Here is a 10564-nt window from a genome sequence, read left to right on the forward strand (position 1 = left end):
TCAAGTTGCACCACTGTTAAATTAAATATTTATGGCATGATTTTCCAAAGAGTTTAACACCTGTTAAGAGTTTAACATGCTGACTTCAACAGGAGCTCTGAGTGCCCAACATTTCTGCAAACCTCAGAAGTGACAAGGTTTGGCCGTGGTGAAGCAGCTCGAGCACAGATGTTACTGCTGAGCTCTGAAATGCAACCGCGATCCCGACCGGCCCCTAATTCCCATCGCAGCATTTCATTTCAGACAACTGAATTCAGCTATATTTTACTAGAAATACCAGAAATATGACTCATTAATACTTGCTAAATCCAAATAAAACATAGGCTAAATGCTGTTAGTTAATCCTCAATGCATCTTCACTTTCCTTCACTAGTGGAAAACTTACGTGCTTGGGTCATCAGACATGACCTTAAGCAGCAACTTATAGAGGCGACCAAAATCCACAGCGAGTAAAGAACTGGCAAACCAAGCTGTTGATATTAAGGGTGAGAAGTTGAACAACGATGAAGCTATCTTGGTAAAATACAGAGTAAAGAAGGTACAGCAGGGAAAGAAAAGATGTTTGGTACGTTGCAAAAACCTGTATCCCGGTGACAGTGAGGCCAGAGACGGTGTTTGATTTTGGCTGAGAAGCTTTAGTTTTGGCACTTGGCTTCTCAGCCAGAACTGAAGACCACGCCTCTGGCCTCACTGTCAAATGAAGCAAAACTAAGGGGTTGGGTCCAGTCATCCTTATTTTGCTTAGCTTCGGAGGGGTGTGCACGAACCATCCCTCCCAGCTGCGCGTTTTCAGGTATCCTACGTCTCCCGTTCTTGCACAAACAGACGATTTCTCGCATCTTGTGGCTGCCTGCCTGCCCTCCCACCCTCCCTGGTCCTTTACCGAGTTGCAACACATGCCTAAACCTGAACTGCAGTTCGAAGACATCATCTTACATTACAGAATTATACACTGACAATTTCCTCGTGGCGTTTGGCCTATGCTTCTGGAAGCAAAAAACCTCACGTCTTTTAGGCAGTAAATAAACAAACAAATAACGCCTAAGCAAGAAATTACTACACATAGGCATGATTCAAATGATCATTGGACACGATTTCATAAACCGAAGGCGAATAAAATAGTTCAATATTGCAGATAGGACACATCAATCTCCTTATACACTTTACAGCACACTACAAATCTGCCCGGCCGAGTCAAGTATTTTACTCATTAAAATAGTAGCTTTCATCACACCATAAAACATTTGCAAATGCAGACCAGAAAACCGACAAGAGTATTTACTGTAAAGCTTTATATTTGCGTCCTCAATTAACAACAAAAGTTTGGAATAAAACTAAAGTAAGAGCTAATCAAAACAGTTAGCTGTCAAAACAGATGGGAAGTATATTTTTCCAATCAAGCAAAAAGCCAAAGCTTTCGAACATTTAGTGTCGTGTCAGCTGATACAGACAACGTAGAAAGGAAGGACAGCAAATGTCAGGAGCATGTAAAGAAAAGGTGTTCCCGGCTGAAAGATTCACTTTTATGAATTTCCGTTGATTTTAGTTTTTTGGGCTTCAGGATGATTAACTCGCACCAAAGCAGACCTCTGATACGTGAACTATAAATAAGGTGCCGCCGTGACACTGCAGGCAAAATAAATAAAAACAGAGCCCCGACATTATTTTAGCCTCAAACAAATGTTTCAGTCCCTACATTGTCTGGCTCAGAAAGATACACAGACACTCTCACAGACAGAGATATAAATGAACAATTGCAGTACCTTTTTCCCACACTGTTTACAGGGTTGGCTATATTCCTACTGGCAATAGATTTTCTTCTCGACAGCTTCTTGGTGTTGGTGCTGTCATCAGTGCTGTCATCCTCTTTCTTTGGTGTGTTACTTCCTTTGCTGTTCAGGTCCCTTAGCACATTATAATTAATTTTACTTGAGATTTTCTTCTGTTCTAACATCTTTTCAATTGCCTCTCCTGCTGTGCTGGCTTGAATTGGCTCCCGCTTCTTTGCAGATTTCTTTGGCTTAATTAAAATATAAAATTAGTGATGTAGATACAAACAAAGTTTCCGTGAAGCAGAAGGGCGAGCTGCAGTTCAGCAGTCCTGGCTCAGGTGCTGCTGATGCGGGGATGCAGGCGACACGGCCGGGCTAAGCCAGCGCTCCCTCTCCTGCCACTCAACCGGACCGAGAGGTCTCTCTTCTCCGAGAGAGAAGTGTTCGCTTTTTGCCAGATGCCCACACAGTTTATTACAAATTCTTTACTTATTTGCCAGAGGAGAAATGTGGGCCATTTCTCATGCATGAAAAAAATGGAGCAAACTCCTGTTACAGGAACAGGGACCCCGATAGCATCACCCAGCATGTAAATAATGAAATTCCCCTGCTAAAATTGCCTTTAGAATCGAACTGGGTCACAACTCCCCTAAGCACTGACAGCTCCGTATCAAAACTGCGACGGTATTTTATATCAAGTTTGAATGCGGCGTGGGAGAGCATCTACCCAGCTCCTCCTCCACGCTGAAAAAGGCCAAGAACATTGGCAGCAGCTTTCTAAGCGTGGACTGGCATTAACGCCGGCGGATAGGAAGCAGGAGGCTGCAGACGCACGGGTGCAGCGTCAGCGTCAGCTGCAACTGCCCTTCCCAGGCAAACACAGCAAGCCCAGCGCGGCGCTGCGGAGGCTGATGCTGCGCAGCGCCAGGCGAAGCGAAATGACACCGGAGAGCGTTTCTAGCCACGTGCCGTGCCCGGGTAGGTACGGAGGGGAAAAAAAAAAAAAAGGAAAAAAAAGAACCTCTGTTTCTCATTCGGCATTTTCCTTCTCAAAGGAAGGTTTTAACACCAAACTCTGCAGGAGATTTATTTTTTAATGGATAATAGCCTCTCTGTTTACCTACCTGGGTCAAGTGCTACCTTGAAATTGGAAAATACTATATTAATCAAGTTCTACTCAAGCTGTCAGAAACAATACAGAGTCAGAGAAAAACTCCTGTGTTGTTCGAACAAAAAAGCGGGTGTTTGGGCTACTTGGTGGTGCCAATGAGTTATACAATTTTGAAAATTGCTGGTAGACTGCCACGTCTGCATAAGCGCAGGATGAATGAGAAACTCTGAAGCATAAAACAGTGTTTCATTGTCTGGTTTTGTTTTTATTGTCGAAATACCTAGGGGAAGTAGGAAACTCTGTCTTTTGCATTAGTCAGAAAAAAGACAGAGGATATATGCACTAAAAACTAACATGGATTTTAGTTGCATGTGGAAGATTTGACTTGTCACTTGCTCAGTTACACAAAATACTAATGCCATAAATTGTGAATATACGGCCAATTAGGCGGCTATAAGCTGCTAAACATGGAGACAGGACATGCCATTTGTAAACATAACTGTCGCATTCTTTATGAAAGGTCGAACAAAATATTCCTTCAAGTGACTGTAACAAGGATCTGTTCAGTTCTTCATAAAGAAATCATTATTGTAAGAGCAAAGAAAGCTACTGAAGTTACGGCAAGTACAAACAAATTCCCCATGCACATGTTAAAAAAAAAAAAAAGGCATGTCTTAAGACCTGTATTTAAATAAGCAAGCAATTAGAACAGCAATCATAAATGCAAAGAGCTAGCTCTGACTTTGCCATGCACAGAATTTTCTCGTAATAGTACTTTAAAATAAAAGTTTGGGCAAGAAAGTGTTTTACTCACCACCTGAAAAATTATAGCCTTGTAATTCAATAACAGGTAGAGACACAATAGCTTTTGCTTGTTTAGTGGTGACCTGTACCATTATGCCCATACATCCTACATGGAGTTGATCAGCAAATGTAATGAATTTCCAGGACATTTTCAAACAGACACAATTAGCACACAGTTTAATACCTTGTGTTCCTTATAAATCCCAAGTTCTTTCTCTTTTGCTATTCTTGCTTCCTTTTCTGAAAGATGACAAAAGGGTAACCAGCATGAAGATTACACAGACTGCACATTTCAGCAACACCGGCCAAAAGGAGAATGTCAGTCCTATATACTTACCTTTTTGTTCCTTCAAATAATCTGCATTTTCTTTCATCCACAGCTCTGCTTTTATCTGAGCTTCTGTTTCATTAAGTATATACTAAAAGACAAAACAAGTTTATCTACTTTCAGAAATCAACTTGAAAACCATAGAGCAAAACTGAAATGAAAAACCACTGGCAAGGTCAATTTGCATTCTGTTTTTAAAAATCCATTAATAAAAGAAATCATGACTGAGATGCGACAGTCAGAGAGCATTTCTAGTAATTTCTAAAGCTGGCAAAAACCGACATGTTTTCAAAAAACAGTTCTTGGTTTCCAAATTGTGATGTGGTGACCAAAACCCATCCAGGACTCATTGTACGTGGTCTGTAATTAGCCTAAAATGATCCTGGGTTTATGATCTTTCTCAGATGATATGAGAGGGTATCATGACAACATGCTCGTCTGCAAGTAATTCTGTGTTTTGATGGTGGTCTGTAATTCAAAACAGTATGGGAACCATTGCCCTGTGCTACCAAAACAGAAACATGTGTCTCCTGGGCAGCTTTCTGCGAAGGTTTAGGCATAGTTACTAAAATTATTAGTTCAATGGCCACATCTGGATGAATGAAACCGGCTTAGATTGCTGGAGTTTTAGTCATAGAATCATTGAATCATAGAATCGTTCGGGTTGGAAAAGATCTTTAAGACCGTCAAGTCCAACTGTTAACCTAGATTTGAGAGAGCTGGGTTCAGTGACCACATCTAGGCTTTCTTCAGATAACTCCACTTGGTCTCAGTAACATCATTAGTAGCTGTGGAGCTGTAAAACACATCTAGAACTATTCAGATGAATTACACAAATAAATAGACAGGTAGGTAGCAGGCAGGCTGGCAGGTTGGTAGACAGATCTCCTCTTCAATTACTTAAATGTAAAAATAAACCCGGTATTTAGAACAACTGTCCATGAAACAGAAGTTCTCTACTGCCAATGCTGTTCGGGAGTGAAGCTCTTCTGCAGAACGGAGAAGACAAATTGGGCCATCCTTCATGAACGAGACACTTCATTTTTAAGCAGTGGACCCAAGACTTGTAAAATGATGTTTAAGCGCAAGAAAAACAATTTGAGATTTCTCCATCTTATGGGTTTGAGCATTTGAGATTTTCTCTGAAGTAAAACGCACATATAGGATTTTACGAGAAAAACAACTCCAGTCAAATGAAACTAATGCAGGGAGAAGTCCTTCCTTCGAGGGCAAACAAGGCAAGCGAACAGCTGTGCAAGTCCTGGTTTATCAGACCAATATTTTCACTCTTTCATCTGCCATAATAGTAAAACTCGTTTCCTCCTAGCTCAGTTATTCATCTTTCTTACGCTTTTAGAGTTCATAATCTTGGGCTTACAATATTACAGTCTATTACCGTGGAAATGAACATGAGGTCATAAAAGCAAAGTTATGACCTCATCACAAAGCCTAGGAGGAGGAGAAAATGTGCTTGTTCTTCCCCTGCGATTGTTTAAATTATGGACCAGCTATATTGAAAACCTTCAGCCTCCCAGCTCCCTCCATACCACGTCCGCTCAATTCACAAGACACTTCCTAATGCGTAGCCTAGCAAAACCCACTTCCCGGCTGAAGTCAAGCTGAGCATTTTCCTGCTCCTTCATCCATTGCCAACAACGTTCTGCAGATCAGTAACCCCTACACAATCTCACCGCTGCCAATGATTTCGTATCCCAAAAGGAGTTTTTAGCATTGTCGTTATCTGTTCAAATTACACTTCAAACCAGCGTGGCGGCTGGAGAGGGCACCAGGCTCAGAGCCAGGAGAGCTGGACTCTGTCGCGTGTTCAAGCGTTGACCTGCTGTGTGGCCTTCAACAAGCCCTTTTCCATGGCTGGCTGGCTGTCATATTCAGGCTATATGGTAAAGGGTATCTTTCGCTGCCACACAAATAATAATAAAGCCAGAAAATGTTACAGAAATCTCTGAAAGAACACAGAAGCTGTACATGTCAGCTTTACAGTTTGGTTTCCATGGCAGCCTCCTATGTTGAATATATCTTAATTCAATTATGAATTTAGAGGTCCACCAAATTTTTAAAAGCCCTTCTTTAGAATAAAAGACATTCTAAAACATAATTATTCCAGCACGCTAAGAGCAAGCAGCAGCAGTCTCATATACATATATGTTTAACTGTGGCAAGGAACACCAAATTCACATTCATTTTGATCTCAGATCAGTGAAATCACTCGAACCTCTCTATAGATCAGAGCGAAGAGGCAATGATGGGAGAGGATAAACCAGGTAAGACCCATTTTGTCTTTCTCGGACATCCAGATGCAGAGACATCCAGGATAAGAGGGCACCTTACCCGATCTATTTCACTGTCATCGATCCCACTCAGGTCTAATTCACCATCGCCTGTATTCTCACCTACAGGAAAGAACACATTTGAATTAAGCAGCTGTTTGTTCAAAATCAATCGCAATTCAAGTTCTACGGTAACGTAACACTAAACGACCGCCCTTCAGAGATTTGCATCCTTCTGCATTCATTCAGGAGGTTTAATGTGTTGCTGAATATTTTCAATATGGGGGTATATGCATGCACAAATTCACCACACTGAATTAATTTAAAACTCAGGAATTGGTACAATCCTCTTCAGTACTAAAAATTTGCCGGACACTTCCAGCTACCTTTTTTTTTTTCCATTTTAATTTACAGCCACAAATGTTCAGCAGATAGGAAGATGACCATTTTTCTTTCATCATAATACGAATTTCTCTGTCACAGCATATAGGTCGATGATTTGTCTGTAAATTATGACAGAAAATATTTTCTATGTACGGGAAGCAGCATGGACCGGTGAATAACACGTCATGCTGACAGTCATACCATGGCTTTCTCCTTGATTCTGATCTATCATCATTTGAACCACTTACCTCATACCAGTTTTGTAAAAAGATGTGTATTAGTTTTTCCCTCTGTAAAATGGGAATTATTAAAACATTTCCAAATTTTAAAATAACTTTTAATAGCTATGGAAGGGTCTAGATAGATGTTAAACTGTAATGAGTTTCTGTAATTGTAATTTCACTGTAATTTTTCTAGCTTTGTATTTATTAAGACTTCTTCTGAAAACACTTTTTTTTATATTCTACCCATTCAAAAAGCATGACAGCACAGAACTGAGGCCTAATTTGGCACTGGCACAATGTACACTAGCAAAACCTGATTTTCCACATCACATTAATGTACATTAGTAATACAATATTAACGTAGTCCAGGTAGAGGAGAAAATAAATTATTCAACAAAGACATGCTGGGGAATGAAGCAATCTTCTTGGCCATCTCCATTACATCTAATCAACACTAGACAAGAGATGACCTAACCAGTTTACTTGCAGAAAAAGTGAACAAATTAAGTTCAACAATCTGCAACAACAAATTAAAACTGAAATTGTGTAGAACAGCTTGGCATCTTCATGGTTCCTGCTCCCCAGTCCTGGGGATGTGCCTCTCCACAAACCAAGACCAAGACCAAGAAATGGTTCGATTCCCCCGTCAGGTGCTTTTTCGCGGAGCAGAGCTCCCGAGCAGCACGGTGCTGGACCGGCGGAGGGGGAAGTAGCTGCAGCTCTTTGATCCAACAGCAGGTTATGGCAACGCGGAGCCTCGAGGCTTGAGGAGCACCAAATGGTGAAGACATGCAAAGGTAGGAACTATGAGCAGAAGATACGAACGATGCTTGGCTTGGCAAAACTCAGGTGTTTAAACCAGTTGCCTGAAGTATGTGAAATCACGGGGTCAGGAATCCAACCAAAACCAACCAGTTAAGAAAAAAGGCTGCGCTTCCTGAGGTGGTGCGAAAGATCTGGCTTCTCAACTCAACAGTTACTGGTATCAGACACCAAGAGCTTACAAATGTCTTTTCAAAATCCTGCTTAAACAACCAACAGAAAGTTTTTAAACTCTTTCCACACCAAGTCATACGTGAAACAGGTTTCACCCCAAAGAAACTGTCCTCTCGCAAGGAACCGCATAACTGCATTTTGATTTTCTTCTGAGACTGTCTCATAAACGTAGTATCAACTTTACCACTTCAGATAATCTGATGTTAATATCACTGGAAAGGCCTTAAGGAACACTTCTCATTGCTGTTATATTTAGAAATTAACTGTATTTTAGTCCCAGGCACTAGCTTTACTTTAAAACCTTTTTCCCCAAAAATATTTTAAAAGCGTAAAAGATTTTATAACTGCTATATAATTGTTCAGTACATATGCTTTTCTTCTGGTCCGACCTCTATATAGCGCAGCAAGAGGAGACGTTTCGGCACCAGGGCCACCAGCTCCTCATGCTACCGGGCAGGCAGGGACGCGACCCAAGGACATGGCAAAGCACGCCCTGGCGCGAGGCTGGAGAGGAAAAGCAAGGTGACAAAATACATCCCGGCGGTTTGCTGCCTCTTTAATGTATATAACTCACTGGAATTTTTTTTAGCAAACCGCAATCACGCAAAGCGCAGAGAGGAATCGCTATACGCCGCATCGCCCACGGAGTCCAGGGTACACTGCAAAACAGCACGACCCGTCTCTCCTGCTGGAACCGAGATAGAAATTTCCAGCGAGAAAAATGCTTAAATACGCACCGAGGAAAGGAGTAAATACTGCAGTCTAGGGTCTGAGACACCTTCCCAGGAGACTGTTCACCAGAAATGTTTATTACACAAAATAAAACAGCTCGACAGCAGAGTGCAAGAGTGTGCCCAGGCCAGAACAACTTGTCTCCTCGGTCGCAAGGAGTTTGTGCAGAAATGGGAGTCGAAATGGGTGTCCCATATTCTGGGTAAGCGCTTTAACCACCAAGTAGTATGACAGAAGAGGGGATGGCCTCCCCCTTCTTTGTGGTATCTACCTTTTGTTTCCTCAGGGTTTTGAGGGAAAACACAACTTTCAATTTGATTTATCTGAAAGAATAAAGAAATAAAGTATTCTTTTTTTTTCTCTCCATATTCATTGCATCAGATAAACTAAAACGTGAACTATCTACACAGGCTTGGAATTGGGGACAAAGAAAAAGGGAGACAACCTCAAAAGTCACTACTAAGTTCTGAAAATTGCAGCCTAGAAAATCGAAATTCGTAAGTGGTGACAGAACTACTCAAGTCACTGCTCAACGTGACATAAAACTGCATCCCAAAAGTATTTGTTGTAAAAACTGCCACAGCATCTTAAGAACAATAAAAATATGCCACCAAAATCAAGCTGCCACTGCTTTTATTCAGCATTAAACATCTCGCTCCTCCTATACCCTGCTATATTTTTGGATCAGAGTTTAAAATTTAATGTGTCACAGTACAGTAGGTGTCTGTTCCCTCATACAGCCCTAATAGGCCAGACTGAAAATGATGTAATTTCAGGCACCATGAACAATTTCACATGTCATTTTAAATATAACTTGTAACTGAATTAGGTGCCAGTTTTTCTCATTGGATCAATTAGCAACAGGGACGGAAAACTCATTCTCCAACTGGTAAATTGCAGAGAAGAATCCAGAAGCAAGTTATATGTAATAAGCATTTCTTAGACCCCATAATGGCAGTAGAGGGAGTAATTGCAGGATATCCCTCTGCCTGCAAGTCGTCCTTTTTCCTGCCAAGGCGATAGGCATTCATTAAATGCAAGGGGCTTTTCAGAAGAGACGGTGCCTTCAAATCCCTAGTTTAATGCTTTCACCGAGAAAAGAAGTGTTTTGTTACGGAATGCCAATTCAAAACAGAATACATCCGTTTTGATCTGAAAGTTTCCACGGCAATTGTTTCCAACAGGAGTAGATCCTACCAGCCGTAAATATCCGTCTGCTCGATGTTATATGGCTCACTCCAGGGCATGGAAAATAAAACCCTCGCTTTTTTATATACCAGAAAGATCTTCCCAGCTGCTAAACTTTTCAAAACAATTTCTAAATTATCATTTTCTCTTTTAATAAAAGGGTCGAAATGAAATGTTCGATGAAATAAAAACACAGATGTGGCCAACATCTGGTCCAACCTCTTAAAAGCTTATTTAAAAGCAGCAGTGTCACGTGGCACGGCTCTTAGACATCGCCGATTTCTTGTTTTAAGAAAAACAACCACTTTACTGCAGGGCACAGGCAGAAAATAAGTTGGGCGTTAAAATCAACCACCCCCCAAATCCAGTTCACAAATGAAAGCACCGCTGGGAAGAGCACAGAGCGAGGCAGCGGGAAGCGGCCTACGCCATCCTCACCTACCGTCGCCATGGCGAGCGGAGGGCAACGGGCCCTTCTAGAGCTTTCCATCGAGGTACTGAATCAACTCCATTCATGCCACTTAAAACCATCAGTCACCCAGCCAGCTCCCCCAATATTTAAAAAGAAACCCCCCCAAAGCCCTTTCTTTACAGCCTTTTAACATCTTTCCAACCGACGCTAGTAGACGCGAGGACTACAATCTGACACTAGGGATTAGGTCTGTAAACCTGTAGGATTATTTACTGTTCTTGCCATTACTAAATGCACGCTAAACCCTCTTTTAACACACTGTCTC

General features: G+C 41.4%; 1 protein-coding gene across 1 annotated transcript; it reads right to left on the reverse strand.

Moving 5' to 3' along the window:
* Positions 1-1763: 1763 nt before the first annotated feature.
* Positions 1764-10278, reverse strand: LOC104617263 (transcription factor IIIB 90 kDa subunit-like; the record flags this gene model as incomplete). The annotated part of the gene is made up of 5 exons (XM_010282526.1): positions 10266-10278; positions 6365-6426; positions 4025-4106; positions 3872-3927; positions 1764-2020 (listed from the first exon to the last, which is right to left on the reverse strand). Coding segments are annotated over exons 1-5 (470 nt in total), but the record flags the coding sequence as incomplete, so codon positions are not given.
* Between the last annotated feature and the right edge of the window lie 286 nt (positions 10279-10564).

Source organism: Phaethon lepturus, unplaced genomic scaffold, assembly GCF_000687285.1.
Source record: "Phaethon lepturus isolate BGI_N335 unplaced genomic scaffold, ASM68728v1 scaffold34082, whole genome shotgun sequence".
Taxonomy (NCBI): Eukaryota; Metazoa; Chordata; class Aves; order Phaethontiformes; family Phaethontidae; genus Phaethon; species Phaethon lepturus.